At 47.4% G+C, this 19249-nt stretch overlaps 1 protein-coding gene across 1 annotated transcript in view; it reads left to right on the top strand.

Annotated features, from left to right (window-relative positions):
• LOC106812378 (protein furry-like) overlaps positions 1–19249 on the top strand; it is a gene marked incomplete in the record, with an annotated part of 82470 nt that overhangs the window by 45174 nt on the left and 18047 nt on the right. The window contains 30 exon segments of the mRNA XM_014816237.1: positions 863–986; positions 1468–1605; positions 1827–1925; positions 2965–3122; positions 3322–3478; positions 4039–4119; positions 4754–4869; positions 5260–5448; positions 6523–6663; positions 7153–7220; positions 7977–8128; positions 8527–8718; positions 9990–10079; positions 10442–10551; positions 10905–11042; positions 11459–11623; positions 12019–12198; positions 12541–12690; positions 12951–13120; positions 13378–13486; positions 13773–13938; positions 14507–14518; positions 14880–15034; positions 15530–15858; positions 16202–16449; positions 16917–17051; positions 17504–17653; positions 17836–17957; positions 18262–18443; positions 18825–18984. Coding sequence (XP_014671723.1) covers positions 863–986; positions 1468–1605; positions 1827–1925; positions 2965–3122; positions 3322–3478; positions 4039–4119; positions 4754–4869; positions 5260–5448; positions 6523–6663; positions 7153–7220; positions 7977–8128; positions 8527–8718; positions 9990–10079; positions 10442–10551; positions 10905–11042; positions 11459–11623; positions 12019–12198; positions 12541–12690; positions 12951–13120; positions 13378–13486; positions 13773–13938; positions 14507–14518; positions 14880–15034; positions 15530–15858; positions 16202–16449; positions 16917–17051; positions 17504–17653; positions 17836–17957; positions 18262–18443; positions 18825–18984 — 4386 coding nt within the window.

Genomic DNA, 19249 nt, shown 5'->3' on the forward strand with positions numbered 1-19249 from the left:
AGATTGACCCGATTATTTTAAAAACTTGTAATAAAAATTTAATTAACACGAGAGATACCAAGTTTGTCTAAACCATGTGCGTTGATATATAGTTCCCTAGCAATTATTGTATTGAGAGCTGGAACCACATCTATCCATAAAAGGTCGCCCAGGAATATATGTCTAAGTGTATAAAAATGATATATATATGTATAAAAATGATATATGATAAATGATATATTATATATTATGATAAATAATATGCCTATATGTATAAAAATGATTTTCATTTAACTTTACGTTGAGTGATACAGGTGAGATCGGATAAAACTGTGTTCATTTCACGTAGTTGTTTATTTGAACAGTATATCAGTTCCATGGCTAGAAGACAAGATACGGTCGAATAATTATAAAGTTCCAAAGGGAGAAACATTACATCTGAATGTCACACGTGAACTTGATCTTTTGGGATGCCAGATTGAGAATAAAGGTTGTCGCATTATTAAGAAATAATTAGTGAGCTTGTGAGGGAGTGAATGAATAAATGAGCGAGCGAGTGATTGAGTGAGCTCACTCACTCACTCACTCACTCACTCACTCACTCACTCACTCACTCACTCACTCACTCACTCACTCACTCACTCACTCACTCACTCACTCACTCACTCACACTCGCTCGCTCGCTCACTCACTCGCTCATTCACTCACTCACACTTGCTCACTCACTCACTCACTCACTCACTCACTCACTCACTCACTCACTCACCACCACTCACTCACTCACTCACTCACTCACTCACTCACTCACAATCAATGAGTGTGTGAGTGAGCGTGTGTGAGAAGACTAACACTGTTGCCTGCTACGTTGTTTTTGATGATGAAGGTTTCACTCGGTGAAACGTAAGTTCATTGCCACACTGAAGGAGCTTCGCAGTAAGGAGCAGAATCCCTACACAACACACAGCATCATCAGCCTCCTGATGGGGATGAAGTTCTTCCGCATCAAGGTATAGCAACCCTTTACCTGCCTTATAGATGTACGCTATCATCAAGGTATAGCAACCCTTTACCTGCCCACTACACTCAATTTTGTATTTGCAAACACTTCTCTGGAATGGGCACTGGTTTATTAAAGACACTTCATTTAGGTGACTAAAAAGAAGGCATTCATTAGCCTCAAGGTAGCAATGATGACTTTATACCTCCCTAATATAATCTGTACTTGTGTGCTAGGATATACCTACCCCATGCCATCAAGGTCGTAATGATAACCATTTACCTGCTTCTCACCTGTCTGCTACACTTACCAACATGCTATCAATTACCCATATAAGAACATTTATTCCTGATTTGCTATTCCCCTAGATGTTCAACTCTTTACCTCTGCGCTGCCTACCTAGTGTTCTTTTCAACGGTCAAGGTTCATAATCAAGTGTTCGCAGATGGTAGCTGGAGAGGTTCATGATCGTGTGTTTATGGTGTTCACAGATGGTACCTATAGAAGAGTTTGAGGCGTCGTTCCAGTTCATGCAGGAGCTCGCAACCTACTTCGTGGAGGTGAAGGAGCGTGACATCAAGCATTCGCTCGCTGGACTGTTTGTGGAGATACTCGTGCCTGTGGCAGCTGTAAGTACGACGTTCGTTTGTGTCGCGAGTTAAAAATGATAAAATCGTTTACCTGACTTTACGTGATTTTACGTGAATTTTACGTTTCATGAAGTCCCTCTTATACTGTATATGGCTCACCACTTGCTCACAGTATTGCACGGCGGTGTGTTATCTTCACAGATTATGTGTGTTATCGTATGTGTTGTCGTGATATTGCATGCTCATTTATTTATTTGCAGACTGTGAAGAATGAAGTGAACGTTCCCGTGCTAAAGAACTTTGTAGAGATGCTCTACCCACAGACTATTGACATGTCTACCAAGAAAAAACACATACTGGTGAGTGTGTGCTATATACTCATAATTTCTTATATTCACCCTTAATGCCTTACCCTGCTATACATATTATCCCCTGACTCACTTACCTTGACGGACTTGCGGCCCCAGTTTTTGCGCGCAGCGAATACGCCGCAACAGCGAATACGCCGCCCCCTTTTTGTCCACTTAGACAGATACCTTAGACAGGGGTCTGAAAACGAATTCCGCAAAAACTGGGCGCGATCCAACCGACATTTCGCGATGGACGGCAGGAGGCCATCTCCAAACGGTCCCTAAACTTTTTTAGCCTCATGGCTAAGACGTAGTGGCTCCTACAAGAAACCCCAAGAAATGCTGTCAATCAGCGATGACGCGCTCGCTCATTGGCCGCTACGCGATGACGTGCGCTACTGCCGAGTATAGCGTTATGTCTATCACAGAGCTTTTAAGGAAGTGTCGTACGGCGCTCCACGTGGGGGGTGGGGGCGCGGTCTAGATGCTATCTCCAAAAGCGGCGCCGCCGTGGCAGCGCCTGGCTGCGTACGTGCTACATTTCGACCAACCTCCTGACCCCGCGCTGCCCGTGGCGACGGCACGTCGTGCGAGCACCTGCGCTGGCGTGGCCGGCGTGGCTGGTGTGGCAAACCAGCAGCAGCACCAAATACTGGTCCCTGCTAGCTGCTGCAGCGCGGCTCTGGAGCAGCAAAGCAGCAGCAGCAGGAAATGCCCTCCCCAAGGCTGCTGTAGTCAAGCCGGTGTACGTCTCACGAAAACTGCACGATGTTACGCTTCCCGCTATACGGATTCGCACGCCCGCCCTCCTTCGGCGCGCGAATTCATATAGCGGGCAGCGCGAGATGCTACATACAACACACCGCGGTCGCGTGCGCCCAGTCCCGCAGAAGTGCGCGGCTTAACTGCTCTCGGCGGTCGGGGAATAACGCATATTTTGCGCAACGCCATCTTGTACCCGGTCTCTCTGGATAGCAATGCTGTATCTGATTTAGATACAGATATGTGAATGTAGGTGGCGCTGACCTTGGTGTGATGCGTGTTTCAGGCGCTGTTTCCACTCGTCACGTGTCTACTGTGCGTGAGTCAGCGACAGTTCTTCTTCCACAACTGGCCTTACTTTCTCGCCATGTGTCTCTCGCATCTCAAGAACAAGGACCAGAAGATGAGTCGAGTGGCACTGGAGTCGCTCTACCGCCTGCTGTGGTGAGTCGAAATTCTCTTTTTTTCACTCCCTCTCTCCCCCTCTCCCTATCTCTATCTCTCTCTCTCTCCCTCTCTCTCTCTCTCTCTCTCCCATACTCTTTAGGGTGTATATAGTTAGCTATGTAACTGTATATTCTAGGGTGTACATGGTTACCTATCCTTACCTAAATCGTGACCCACCGATCTCTCTGTGTTACAGGGTGTACATGGTGCGGATACGATGTGAGAGCAATGAGGTGACTCGCAGCAGGCTGCACACGATCGTCAACAGTCTGTTTCCTAAAGGCTCCAAGGTTGTGATCCCGCGCGATACACCACTCAACATATTTGTCAAGATCATCCAGTTTATTGCCAAGGTAGGGTTGAGTCCTCATGCTGGGGGTTAAACTTACTCAGACCTTACGTAGCTAAGTCACCCTTTAGGACACGTATTTATTCAAGACACTCAACAGGTCTATCGCAATTACACCAACGAATGAGGGTGTAGGTTAAATTAAAATGAACATTTTGATTAAATATACAATTTACATGATATTTATGTGCATGTGACTGGAAAATATGTGAGCAGGGAATGAAAAATGTTTGCTCACCTACCACCCACACCTGAAAGTCCGGGGAAACATTTGAGTGATGTCTCTCACTCATATTATCCTGCTCAAGTCTTTATGGGCTTATAAGAGGTGGAGAGTTGTTTAAATATGACAGTATTGATTTGCTACATGATGCAGCAGTCTTTACAGTAACGTAATGACACTTACTCCGGCTTAGCCTGCATAGGAAAGATAACCATGAAAATTACAGTTTACCTGCATGAGAGACTGATGCTGTTTAAATAATGTTAATGAGAAGATTTATTACAGTACGTCATTGCCTTCACAATCCTGACGGAGCGTTTTATTTTTTTGCGCGTCGGCAGGAAAGACTGGACTTTGCTATGAAGGACATTATATTCGACCTGCTGTGTGTCGGGCGGTCCATAAAGTTCCTAACCCCTGAGGTAAGATTTCACACAACACCATCGCTGTCATGTCTATTGATCATCGGTAGTGTTTATAAACCGCTAGCCGTCGTGTGGTTTATAGATGCGTGGCTATGTCACGTAGGTATAGTATGTGAACTACGTGAACATTCTATATTATATGTCATAGTGTGTGAGGATTTTTTTTATCATGAACTTTATTTCCAAAAGTACATATATATATTGCACAATTTATTTTACACAATGTCAATGATATTGTAAATGTAAGGATCGCTGATGGTACAAAAGTCAGGTTAAAGATACAGACAGATATATAAAACAGTTTTGCAATGCAATAGGGTAACATGGCGTGATCAATCATAGAGTCTTTTGCAGAGTACTTCAAAAAAGTACTGTGCAAGCATGGTGTGTGAACATTAGTGTTCCTTTGTACTTTGCACAAGCATGTCGAGTGGTTCTTGTACGCTGTACAGTCATTGTTTACTGTATTATTTTTCTGTTTAGGCATCTATATTCTTAGCTGTACAGACGTGATCTTATTGATTGTGTGTTTATGTTATTACTTATGACAGATAATCATCTTGTCTTCATGCATTACTTGTTATCGCGAATGTCTTGTTGTTTACATTATTCTTTATGTTATTGTTTACAGCGGATGAGCATAGGTCTTCGTGCGTTCCTCGTCATTGCGGACTCACTGCAGCAGAAGGAGGGAGACCCTCCGATGCCTCGCACACTCGGAGTGCTGCCCTCTGGCAACACCCTCAGGTAATGTAACGACACTTCTCGCACTCCGAGTGCTGCTCTCTAATATGTGTAATAATGTAATCACTACGGTAACACTACTGCTTCCATAGTATCCGGTGCGCACAGTCGATGAGAATTTAACGATAATATCTCGATGAGAAAACTTGCTGCGTCAAAATTATCCTTGTTGTGAGATGCTATATAACGTGGAAGCTATCCTATGTATTTGCTCAGAAGAGACCAAGGAAACGTACAAATTTTGACGCGGGATTTTGTAAGCCCTTTAGAATTTCCCGTTCTTTTAATCATCGCCCACCGGTCAGATGTATCGCTACATCCATAGCACGAAGCTAACATAGCGCCGCTTCCATCGCCACGGCAACGTAATGTGAACGTGGTTTCGCGTTGCAGAGTTAAGAAGACGTTCCTGAATAAGATGTTGACGGACGACATCGCGCGCACGATCGGCATGGCGCAGTACTACCAGCACGTGCGCAAGGCGTTCGACTCGATCCTGCGCGCGCTCGACCTGCAGGTTGGACGAACGATGGTGCTCACCAACAGCCAGAACCTTCACAAGGACCCCGAGGAGCTGATCACGTACGTACGCGCCAGGGGGCGCTCGTGATGACTCAATGATACCATCAGGGGGCGCTCGCGATGACTCAATGATACCATAAGGGGGCGCTCGTGATGACTCAATGATACCATCAGGGGGCGCTCGCGATGACTCAATGATACCATCAGGGGGCGCTCGTGATGACTCAATGATTCCATCAGGGGGCGCTCGTGATGACTCAGTGATACCATCAGGGGGCGCTCGCGATGACTCGATGATACCATCAGGGGGCGCTCGTGATGACTCGATGATGCCATCAGGGGGTGCTTGTGATGACTCGATGATACCATCAGGGGGCGCCCGTAGTATTGAGACTAGACGGTGGCACTTCATAGTCACCGATGGAAACGCAGCTTTTCAGCTTGCTCCAGCACTCGAGTGATGGGCCGTGAAATCGTTCATATAAATCACTGAATTATGCCGGAGATTTTTTGACTCGTCCGCGAATTTAATTGCGGCTGGGGTCGTAATTGGCGCCTTCTGCTGGCGACCAGGAATGTCGCATCACATCTCGCTCAACGATGGCAGCCGTGGGAATTCACCGCTTTTAGATTTTGAATTTAACAAACGCACACGCTCCCCGATGGCCAAATGGTTTAGCAATTGTCCCGCCCTTCCCGTGCCGCTTGTAACAGTAAATGTGCAATTACAGAGAAACTGTATCTGCGTTCTTCCGGGGAGCATCACAGGTTGCTAGGGAACCCTGGCCATGATGCTGGCTATCTCTCCTCGTCTCGCTATGTCTATGACAGGCTGTGTTCAGATGCTGCATTTTCATATATTTTTTATAAATATTCTATTAATGTCGCTACTCGTTGTCTCCTCTCTCATCACCGTAGCAGAATGTCACACGGTTGCGTCCTGCATAGGTGACGTGATTATTTGAGGACACCCATGCTTGGCGACATAATTGTTTTGTTGTTATTCTCGCTTGATGACATGACCGTGTGGCGGCAGAATTGCTCGGTAACGCAGTGGTTTGGTGACACGATCAACTGGTGACACGTTCGTTTGTTGACAGGTTCATTTGGTAACATATTCGTTGATAATTGCAGGGGTGAGAGGAAGCCAAAGATAGATTTATTTCGCACGTGTGTGGCGGCCATTCCTAGACTGATCCCCGAGGGAATGAGCAAGCCGGATCTGGTAGACCTGCTATCCCGTCTCACTGTACACATGGACGAGGAACTCAGGGGGTGAGCGAGGGGAAGGGGAGAAGGGGGTGCGGAAGAGGGAGGAGTGGGGAAGGGAGAGAGGGGTTAGGGAATGATGAAACAGGACTAGTAAGCCTGCTTTCCTGTACACATAGAATGCGTTTTGGTAGCGAGGGAGGAGATGAGTGAAAAAGAGGAGGAGGTGTGCAAAGGGAGAGTAATGGGAAAAGGAGACAGGAAATTAAGTGATGCGAGAAGAGGGGAAGATGGGTTCAGTGATTGAAAGAAGGAAGGAGGAGATGAGGCCTCAGGGGGTTGATAGAAGGTGAGGAGAGAAGAGAGGAGGCGAGAAGAGAAGCGAGGAGGTAAAAGAGGGATGCGGTGGCTTTACTGAGATCAACACGTCAGTTGACCTGACTCAAACGTAGCACACTGAGTCACAGAGTAATCTCTATGTTCCTTGATCATGCTGTACCAATGCCAACGCTGTCATGTTTATCTGACACTAAACAAGTCTTCTTGCTTCCGCAGATTGGCCTTCCAGTCGTTACAGAATATGGTGCTAGATTTTCCCGAATGGAGAGAAGACGTTATATATGGTAAGTGGCAGGCACAAGCGCACACACACGCTGTACACGATGATCGCCGGTTTTTAACAGGAGTGCCGAGCTTAGCAAGCATAAAGCTTATTGATTCTTGCCGTCTACCATGCGCCAAGTTTACCATGCCCGCCAAGTTTACCATGCCCCCTACACAAGCTTGACCGGTGTCTGTGAAATATTCTATCTAGGTCACCATGCGGTCACTGTCAGAATCATTGTAATCATAATGTTACATTTAAGTAAACTTTCCTCATGCGTTGTAATGGTACAAATCATCATTGTAGAGCGACAGTGTTTACCCAACTACATGACAATGGGTCTTAAATTGACTACGTCACGAATTTTCTATGGTAAAATTTGTAAAAGTTTTGTTGCCATTTTTTTACATTAAAAGTAAGAACTAACAGGACTAAACATATCGTCAAATTCTTACCTAATAAGATTGTTTCTCAACTAGTTAAAAATCCAAAAATCCTAGATGATTTGATATTATGTTCCTGACATTAATTGCTTGCTATGGGCTATGTATGAGTCACGAGTGTATGTTTACATCGAACAATAATTATAGTAAAATAGGAAGTATAATGCAGCAATTTAACCATAAAAAGTGAACATTATTTTGTGAAAAAGTGGAAATATTTTTTTTATTTTTTACTATTTACGGTGACGTAATCACTTTAACCGGGCTTGTTGTGAGATTTTTTTTCTGTGTCCGGTACATACACTTGAACAGTGCTCGCGTCTCTATTGCAGGCTTCATCCAGTTCATTCAGAAGGAGGCGTCTGACACGTCGCCACAGCTGCTGGACAATAGCCTGCGCATGCTGGTACAGCTAGTCACGCAGTGGCGCACCGCCGCACAGGCGCCCCCTACCCATGCTCACACGACACACGCACAGTACAAGGTATGCCGTAAGAGCCATCACTGCGTGATAAACGTGTTTATCACTGGTATTGTATGCGATAACGCTGTGAATATCACAAGTGAGTCACTGCATCTGTCACTGCCGTCCTAATGAATTTATTATTTGCAAACGTATATAACATGCAACACGTGATAAATCTAGTACCTATCATGCTCTGTGGGAAACTTGAAAAACGCTATATCTGGGTTTTTCTTCCTTGTATTGGAACAATTTCCCGCACTGCAATAACCGCCAGCTGATGCCATTTCGAGTAGTTGACCGCTTCATTCGCCAGGGGCAGCACCATCGAAACGCTTAACAAGCAGGGTATACGAAGTGTCCAGTCTGTGTATCCGTTAGTCTGTGGTATTACTAGCTGTGGATGTTATCGCGTGTAGGACAACCGGGAGACGGAGGCGGTAGAGCTGACGCCGCTGCGCGGACACGAGCACAGCAGTGGCGCCATCGACGTGCTGTGTTTCACCGAGGGATTCGCGCTAGTCATGCTGTGTCACTGCCGCCACATCACACGCAAGCTGTCCATGGTTCTACTCAAGGAAGTGAAGAGTCTATACCAGCTGCTGGACCGAGTGAGTAACGCACACCACATCGTACCTTGTGTTATTTTGTCACAGCACGTCAAACCTTGTGTTATTTTGTCACAGCTTGTCATACCTTGTGTTATCATGTCACAGCATGTCATACCTTGTGTTATTTTGTCACAGCTTGTTATACCTTGTGTTGTCTTGTCACAGCACGTCATACCTTGTGTTATCTTGTCACAGCATGTCATACCTTGTGTTATCTTGTCACAGCTTGTCACACCTTGTGTCATCTTGTCACAGCTTGTTATACCTTGTGTTATCTTGTCACAGCACGTCATACCTTGTGTTATCTTGTCACAGCATGTCATACCTTGTGTTATCTTGTCACAGCTTGTCACACCTTGTGTCATCTTGTCACAGCTTGTTATACCTTGTGTTATCTTGTCACAGCTTGTCACACCTTGTGTCATCTTGTCACAGCTTGTTATACCTTGTGTCATCTTGTCACAGCTTGTTATACCTTGTGTTGTCTTGTCACAGCACGTCATACCTTGTGTTATTTTGTCACAGCTTGTCATACCTTGTGTTATCATGTCACAGCATGTCATACCTTGTGTTATTTTGTCACAGCACGTCATACCTTGTGTTATTTTGTCACAGCCTGTCACACCTTGTGTTGTCGTGTGACAGCATGTCATACCTTGTGTTGTCTTGTCACAGCATGTCATACCTTGTGTTATTTTGTCACAGCTTGTTATACCTTGTGTTGTCTTGTCACAGCATGTCATACCTTGTGTTATCTTGTCACATCATGTCACACCTTGTGTTATCTTGTCACAGCTTATCATACCATGCAACACCTTGGGATATTTTGCCACAGCTTGTCATACCTTGTCATGAATTGTCACACATTGTGACACCTTGCCTATCACACTCCTACCTACCCCTGCTCCATTTACTCTCCATCGTCCTACTGAAGGAGGGGAAGGAACCACCCTGTGCAAAGTCCCTTGCGGATACAGAGATGTTATTGGTTTTTTAAAGTCAGATGAAGCCTGACCTTGACTGCTTGACCTGACTGGCCTTGACCTTGACATTAGCGTCATCGTCATGATGAGCATATGTTTAGTTTAGACTATGTTCGTAAGCTACGTTGTTGTGTAGTGACCTCGTCACCTTGGATTGTGTGAGCAGTAATTAATGTTCTTACCCTTACGTTTCGGTTGTGAGTATGTATGTATTCAGGGATGGGACACGCGTCTGATAGACGTAGTGGGGAAATTAATGTTGTTGCCTTGATGTTTTTTGGTGCGCAGGGAGAGGACACGCGTGTGATAGATGCGATTGATGCTGCATGTCCTACTGTGGTAGAGAGACTCACAGCCAACCTGCCGCCAACTGAGAAGGTAGGCTGCAGCAGAGAGACTGCAAGGAGAGGTTGCAGGGAGAGACATATATGGAGAGGTTGCAGGGAAAGACATATATGGAGAGGCTGTAGGGAGAGAAATTTGTGGAGAGGCGGTGGGAAGAGAGGCAGAGGCTTCTAGGGAGAATTCTATAAAGCATCCCTTCTTGAGCGATTTGAAGAGGATTTTGCATTAACCCACCCAGCATTTCAGGTGTTGGTTGTCAGGCAGATATTGTTCACGTTATCGTTCGGCTTTATACGTGGTATGTAATACGTATATACAATGTATACATGGAAGTAATACGTGAAGAAATCGTTTAAAGCATTGAGTGTATTTAGTCGTGTGTCATATATTTGCAGGCGTTAGTGTTGGCGCAGTCTCACATGGACCTGCAGTGGTTAGCCGAACGCAACAATTCCATATGGATATGTGCCGATAGCAACTCTCACACTCTCAACAACTTCAGCAGGTAGCTAGCACCCCGTGTCCACGTAGTCAACAAACTGTTAACATAGGCGGTCTCCACCTGCATTTAATCTAAATATGAATCTAAACATAACTCCTAACTTTTCTAATGAAATGTGTCATTCGTTGTTCTTTCATGCGTTTAGAGAGGGTTTCCCTAGAAACACTTAATCTGTGATCTGATGATGAAGCCAATAATATTAAACAGTATTTTAAACATGCAGACTGTGATGAGATATTGTACCTATATATATATATATCATATTAATTATGACGTTATTGTATGAATCCTGTGTTGATGTGAGCTTCATGGGGATGATGAGAGAGGTATGAGATGTGTTGTGTTATGTGCTACAGGTTCGATGCGTGGTCCACGTTCCTCACACGCATGCTGGAGAGGAACAACGTCGTAGCTCAATGTGACTCGGCCGTCCGCCACGCATGGCCCATCGTATACAGCCGACTCATGTACCTGTTCACCTACGTAGACCCAAAGTATGTGTCGCGGCGGCCATGTTGCATATACCGTTGGCCGTACAAGGTCCATCTAGTGTGACCTCATACAGACCCTCAATCCCCTTAGAGATACTTTTAGATTTTCTTTCTAGAATTTTGGTATACTATGTCTGCTGATCTCGTATAAGTGATTAAGTCATCGAGATGTTTTAATCACAGTAATGCATAGGTATATAGCTCGTCTTTGTAATCATGATGTTAGGTAGCTGAAGGTTATCCAAGGTCAGTCATGTGTTGTTGCAGTAGCCCGATGAATTACATCCCAGCGTCACTGCAGCCATATTGCGTCGTGTTTGGGGGTAACCATGGTAACGTCTTGTTGTTGCAATAGCCCTCGTGAATGAAAACACAGCGTCGTGTTTGGAGGTAACCATGGTTACGTTATGTCATTGTAGTAGCCCCGTGAATGACAACAGAGCGTCGCTGCTGCGCACCAGTAAGAAGCAGCCCAACGAGCGAGACCTCTACTTGAACCTGTGGAGAAACTACCTGGTGTTCGCCTGTAGCACCGTACCGGGCGTGCAGGCCTGCAGCAATCGCTCCGCATCACCCGAGCTCAGGTATGTGGCAAGCTGAGGGAGGGAGGTGGGCTAGAAGGAGGAAGAAGAAGAGGAGGAAGAAAGGGGGCTCTTCCCCAGAGAGTTACACACCACCGTATTCTAACTTGTCTCTCTCTCTCTCTGCTGTAGTTCCTCCCCTGAGAGTTCCATATCAGCATGCTCTTACACGCTTCTCCCTTTCTCCACTGTGGCTCCTCTACCGAACGTTCCACACCACTGTGTTCTAACACGCTTCTCCCTCTCTCTCTCCCGGCTGTAGCTCCTCCCCTTAGAGTTCCACACCACCGTGTTCTAACGCACATCTCTATCTCTCTCTCCCGGCTGTAGCTCCTCCCCTTAGAGTTCCACACCACCGTGTTCTAACGCACATCTCTCTCTCTCTCTCTCGGCTGTAGCTCGTCCCCCGAGAGTTCGACATCGGAGCGTTCGGAGGGCAGGTTCTCGGTGAACCACGGCCCGCCGCCGCCGGCCAGCGGACTCTTCAAGCTGCTGGTGCCTCTGCTGCGCTGCGAGAACGCTGAGATGAGAGACATAGTCATCCGCGGCCTGGGTGTGACCAACGCTGACGGCATCCAGTAAGTACACGCGTGCCAGAGAGCGTGGTGGAAGGGTAGGGGGACGAGGGGAGGGGGAGGGTGGGAAGGGGGAGAGGGAGGGAAGGAGAGGAGAGGGGAGGGTAGGGGAGGGGGAAGAGGGAAGGGGACGATGGGAGGGGGAGGGAAAGAAAGGGGAGGGCGGGGGTAGGGGAAGGGGAAGAGGGAGGGAAGGGGAGGAGAGGACAATGGGAAGGGTGGGGAGAGGGGGAGAGGGGAGGAGGAGGGGGAGGGGGAGGGGAGTTTGAGGATGATGTGTTGGTGCTTCTATGTTATAGCACCGTCGGTTCACCGTAATTAACTAGACGGTTTCTATGCCAACAGCGATCTGATGGAGGAGCTGCTGCCATTGATTCGCGAGGCGATTGACAGGAAACAAGAGAACATGCGACGCCGCAGACGCCGCGACACGCTGCGTGTTGTCCTTGTGCGTCTGCTGGAGTTGATCGCAGAGAACGAGAGATTTGCTCACAGGTAGGTGCTGCTGCTGCTGCTCCTGCAACTCCTGGTGTTGTTGTTGTTGTTGTTGTAATGTTGTTATTGTATATTCAGTTCTAAAATAGAGCACTTAAAACTAGGTTAGGAGGTTAACTTAACAGGGCGATCAATGTAAATACTAAATGATCACACATCGCAATGTGATTTAGCTTGTCTTATATATCGGCCATCACATGTTGCGTTTGTCGGCGCCACGTCTTATACAAGCAGATAACTCACATTTCTCTCGCCCGCAGCAGTGGCATCTGCGACAAGGAGACGAATGCTCTCTTTAGCACGTTCGTCGATTACATAGATGGCGCCAGGATGTACCTGGACAGCGAAAGCGACAAGGATGTGCCGGTGATTCAGGAGATTAGGCTTCACTTCAGTGGCTTCATCTGTAAGCTCATCAAGAGCTTCCCACGTAAGTCTCCGCACCTACGTGCGAGCGATCAAGCGATCGAGCCATGCACAAACGAAAGCGCAAGCATGTGCGAGATAACGAGATAGTAATAAATGTGTAAATGTAAAATAAAAATAATATAAATATGAAAAATAAATATAATCATATAAAGTACAAGATAGTATAAATAAAAATAAATATAGGAGATTAGACGGGTGTTATATTGTCTTTTGCTGTGCGGTTCACCGCAAGTTGTTTGTTTGTTTGTTTGTTTTCAGTGAGTAAGAGAGAGAACCTGTTGACCAGGGACCTGCGATACAGCCTCTTCCACCTGTTTGCAAACTGGAGCGGAAGATTTGGCGTCACTTTCGGAGCGGTCGACAAAAGGTGTGGTACTAGCAGCCTCTACATATCTTTAGCTCTCCCTCCACATATCTCTAATGCCCTCAACAGCTCTCTAGCACCCTCTAGATATCTCGCTTGCTCTTCATGATGTCCTCATGAGTCCTGACTCCATAGGTAAGCTGTATCAAGGATCCTTACCTTTTAATTGTAAGGTGTAGGGTGAAGGCACATCTTGATCACCACTAATTGCATCGAATGCGCGTGTCAGTGTGATTCTAACTACGAATAATTAGCTAACGTCGTCGGTTTCTTCCCCCGTCTCTCGCAGGTCGAACAGCCGTGATGATTCCGTTAACGAACTAGAGGTGTCAGCACTGCAGGCGATGTCGGCCGTACTCTGCTGCGGGCCGGCATTCGATGCTAACGGCCTCTCCGACGAGACCGGCTACATCTACGCATGGCTGGACAACCTGCTGGAGGCTCACAATGAGAAGGTAATCGTAGCATTCACTGCGACGCCAGTCTAGATTTGTCGATGTTGCTTTTCCTGTCGGCCATAGCTCAGGCTTTGGAGATTTTTAGCGGTTTTAATTTTTCGGTGTTTAGTCTTCGCGATCTGCACTTATCTCATGCGTTACGGTGACGATTACGATAATGCACAGCTGCGCGTTGCCATGGCGATCATAGTGATGAAGGGCTTCAGGTTACGATGATGATTACGATAGTTAGCTAGTATAATTAGGTAGAACAGCTGCAATTTTGAACTAGCAGTGCATCTGTTATCTTCTCTCAACGTTATTTTTCTTCTGTTGTAATCGATGCGTCGCATCAGTAGCCGGTGTGTTTGTGCAAACTGTGGTTTTCTCACTGTGTCGTGTCGACTTCTCGGGGATGTGTAAATGTACTTGCTTCTCGCATGGTGGTTGGTGACAACTGTATCGGTTCACGCACATGTGTTCTCTCTCGCTCTCTCTCACGCTTTCTCTCCGTCTCTCTCTCTTCCATTTCTCGTTGTGATACTGACCGCTCTGCTATCTGCTGGTGCTTATTCTCCCGCTGTAGACAAAGAAGGAGGTAAGCCACATGCTTCCATAGATTTTGCTTTGTTGATCGGTTAGTCTCACTGTCTACCTTGTTTTGTAGATCAATCGCTATATCGCAGCTCTTTCCACATGACTTTCGCACAAGCAGTTCTTGTTAAATGGTCCTGCAGGTGCCAGCAGTATAGTTGGTTCTTGAAGTCAGGTGCTGTAGCGTCACCGGTATCAACAGTTTAAAGGTCACTTGTGCCTACCGTAGGAGTTACGTAGTAGGTTACGTAGATTTACGTTGTACCGAAGTCACACGAATGCCCGAAATTCCAACCCGAATCCGATCTCTACGTAAGTCGTCTCGCGTCGCGCACGGCCACCGTCAACGTTCGCTTCCCTTGCAGATATACCGGCTCGCGCAGGAGACAATCGTCTTGCTCCTGGAGTTCAACGCCGACACGATGGCCCTGCTCGACTGGGTCATCGACCGCTGCTACACGGGAACGAACGAGGTCGCCGACGGATGCTTCATGGCACTCGCGCGAGTCTTCAGCACCAGGTGAGCGGGCGTGGCAGTGCTGCTGGGGGGGGGGGGTGAATGGTGTGGGATGTGACATAGTTAACAGCTGGTCAGTATCATTACAACTGCTCTTATGTGTGGTTACGGTGGTCTTGATCACCGCGGTTAGATCCATGCGGGGTTGCAGCTGTGCATGGTTACCGTGGTTACAGCTGTGCTTGGTTACCACCGTTACATCCGTACGCGGTTACAGCTGTGCGTGGTTACCGTGGTTACAGCTGTGCGTGGTTACCGCCGTTACATCCGTACGCGGTTACAGCTGTGCGTGGTTACCGTGGTTACAGCTGTGCGTGGTTACCGCCGTTACATCCGTACGCGGTTACAGCTGTGCATGGTTACCGTGGTTACAGCTGTGTGTAGTTACTGTTGCACATGGTTACCGTGGTTACGCCCGTGCGTAGTTCGTTGTGCATGGTTACATCTGTACATGGTTGCATCCGTACGTAGTTACCGTGGTGACCTCTGTTTGCGCAGGGAGTATCCATGCGACATGCTGTCGATGCTGAACGTGACGTTGCTGAACACGGGATGTCCGCGCGTCCCCGTCCACGAGACGGCGCTGCAGCTGCTGCAGCTCATCGACAAGCGATTCTTCGCCGACGACGTCATCGTCTACGAGGAGAAGAAGGACGAGGACAGCGAGAAGGAGGCTGCGGTCGACGCGGGCGACAGCGACGCGCGGCACGGGCGCGAGAGCTCGCTCAACGACGTGTTGCTAGCGGCGACGTACTCGCGCTCGCAGCTGTACCTGTCTGAGCAGCTAGCGAGACTGCACCCAGATCTCACGATGCCCATGTTCTCAGGTGAGTGCGGTCGGGAAGAGGAGGGGTCAGAGAGAGAGAGAGCGAGAGAGAGAGAGAGAGAGAGAGAGAGGAAGGGGTAGGGTGGGAGACAGTGTGACGCCGCGGTCAGAGAATGAATGCGTGAATGAAAGAGCAGAGTTGCTGAGTTGATGAAATGGCGAACGTCATTTTTCACGGCGGGATTTAGTTGGTTAGTTCTTCATGTAATTAATAAATTAATGAGATCCATGTGCAGTTGTTTGTTATTAGCGCGATGTGATCCTCGTCAGTTGTTAATGCAGCGGTTCGCGTGATCCATACATCATTTACAACGCGTCACGTTCTTCATCTGTTCGCTTCGCAGAGGTGACGCAGCGCTTCCAGACGGCAAAGCAGTGGCGACGTCAGCTGCTGCTGCAGTACTTGCTGCCCTGGCTTTACAACCTTGAGCTGGTTGACCCCAACCTGCCCCCGGTGAACCCTCTCTCCTCGTTCCTCACCAAGATGCAAGAGGTGGGAGACGAGTTCCAGCCATGGCTGCAGGGAGAGGGCTGGGGGTCTGCGCAGGCAACCGAAATGGTCCTCAACAACCTGTTCTACATCACCGTCAAGGTAGGGTCGGAGGAGCTGGTGCCAGTCTATAGCTGCTCCTTTGCTGTGCTGTTGAATATACTGTCGGAATCTTCAATGTGATAAAGGCGGGCAGAACATAGTTGAAGTAGAAGTAGGAGAAGTAAACACATACAGAGGCTGAATAGATGAAATTGTGAGGCCTGACTACAGCCTAGCATTTGTTGTCATGACTACAGTAAATCACTTATGCCATTTTGTAAAAGGAGGCAATACGTGTGTGGTGTGTGTTCAGTGGGTAAGCTGTCAGGTGATTGAACAAACATTAGGAGACATTGCTGTTAGGGATGAACAACTAGTTTCAATTTATAGTAGTCTCATCAGGTTCTTCTAACTATTACTGCCTCTGGATGGACAATTTGACACTAATGGCTTCTGTGAATAGCGTCGACAACTGAAGAGATGTGTGAGTGTATGCATTAAAGCACTTGTCTTCCTGTCTCGTGTAGTTTGGTGATGACCACCAGAGGGAGATAGAGATGCTGTGGGCGTGTCTGTGCGCCTGCTGGCCTAACAATCTACGCATCATCATCCGTTATCTATTCATCGTGTCTGGCATGGCCCCTACCGAGCTTCTACCCTACGTAAGTACACACGCGCACACGCACGTACATGCACACGCACGCACATGCGCAGCACGCTCGTGTACACGCACACACATTGACACGCACGCACGCACAGGTGCACACACGTTCGTCGCCCTCCACGGCTCACCAAGAGGTCGGCCGTCAAGGTTGTGGTCAAGGTTTGATATGCCTTGAGTCAGGTATGAGAATGTTCTCTGATGGCCATCAGATTTTTGCACGCAACAATATTGTAAAGTTACACTCAGTGTGATAAAATCAGGGTTGTCATAATATAGACTACAATAATCTATAATATTATGACATCTATATCTATGTTATGATAAAATCATGTGTGCGCTTATTCATGTATAGCATTTTATTTTTTTATTTTTTGGGGGAATATACGTGAGTTGAGATGAAACTTGCAGTGTCACCGGGAGCTACATTATGCTGATATGTGTGTTCGTTAGGCAAAGCGTGTTGTCATCTACATGGCTCGGCTGAAGTCCGACCGTCTGCTTGATGAGCTGATGCAGGAACTACAGACCGTGGAGACGTTGAACAGCACCGTGGAACGCACGGAGACCCCGCCGTTCTACCGACTCATGAGCTTACGCAAGGTGCGCTGATGCCACATATACATCATAGTATACCGTTATTATATACATATATATCCTAGTATAGCATACACATATACATCATACCCTCATAATATTATATGATGATATATAATATGGGAAAATATATTGTCAGTGCGGCGTGAATTACTAAGGGATTTGCACACGCGTGCACGTGTACACAGGTTTCGATGATGTCAGAGGAATCCGCGGCAGACCAGGCGTGTGGTATCACGGACTCGCCTCAGATGGAGAAGGGAACTCTGCACACGAAACGACACAGTGCCGAGGATCCGTCCAAGGACGCGTAAGTCTCTCCTCAAAACCAAAGTTTACGTCACAAAATTCCCCTCGTATTGTGATATCATCGGATTTTTTCATTTTTTCATATAGAATTGTCTTTATTTACATTTAAATGATATACGATTTATCCGTCGAGATAAATCCAAAACATTTAGAGGGGGCGACAGTTTCAACGGCTGATCTGCTGCCCCTATCAGGCTCTACTGGTCGTTTGTAAGCAAGTACGTTAAGAAAATCGTGGGCATCGCGTACACCAGCTTAGGCCACGAGCCCTGCATGTTTATCACGCGTCGCTGTGTCTGTTGCAGGCTGGTCGAGGCATCCGTGGGAAGCGTGAGCATCTCGGAGAGCAACCAGGCAACGATAACGAGTCACGACAGCGCCGTTAGCTCCACTAGCGGCATCAGCACTGGCGGCAGCAGTGCGCCCTCTAGCGGCAAGTCCACCGAGAAGCAGCCGCTACAGTCTGCGGAGAAGCAAGAAGTGACAGGTGCGGTAGCGAGAAACGAGATCGTAGCGTTGCAGGTGTGCATATGGGCAGTGTTAATTCACGAGGATAAAAATCTTGAATTATCGAGAATTAACGCTAGCTATATATTTTGTATGTCTTCCTTTGGACAATAATCACTGGACAAGAACGCTGGGGTTGACACTAAACAAACCCACCCACCCCATGCGTGTGTTTGTGTGCGTGCATGTGTGAGAGATAAAAGTGCTTGTGTGTGTACGTGCACGTGCGTGCGTGTGTTTCTGTGTGTGCGTGCACGTGCACGTGCGTGCGTGTGCTGTGTGTGTACGCACACGTGCGTGCGTGTGCTGTGTGTGCGTGTATAGACGTGACAGCGTTATTAATGGCAAGCTTCTGTCGCAGAGGTGGACAACTTCACGACGCTGCGTAGGATGTCTGAGCGGGAGCAGAAGAAGAAGGAGCCGCAGCCGTACCCGCTGCCCATGCCGGCGTACGGAGGCTACTTCTCACCACTGCGAGAGTTCCTGCCTGAGAACCTCGCCTCAACGCCCAGCTTCCACAGGTAGGCAAAGCATGCTCACCGATAGACAAACTGTCAGAGCGACATATGCCTGTCATGTACAATCGTCACCGGTATTACTTGACGTTTATCGTGACTTCGATTGACCATCGAAGATGAATGCGCGAGGTTGTGCACGGACTATTGCGTGAATTATGTCTACTCTCCTTAATGTGATATGAACGTATTCTAATAAAAACTTTACTGTTCTTAGTTGATTACGATCAACGCTGGATTAAAGCCATTAGTGGTGCCCGGCATCTCTGTC

The sequence above is a fragment of the Priapulus caudatus genome, unplaced genomic scaffold, assembly GCF_000485595.1.
Source record: "Priapulus caudatus unplaced genomic scaffold, Priapulus_caudatus-5.0.1 Scaffold641, whole genome shotgun sequence".
In the NCBI taxonomy this organism is placed as follows: Eukaryota; Metazoa; Priapulida; class Priapulimorpha; order Priapulimorphida; family Priapulidae; genus Priapulus; species Priapulus caudatus.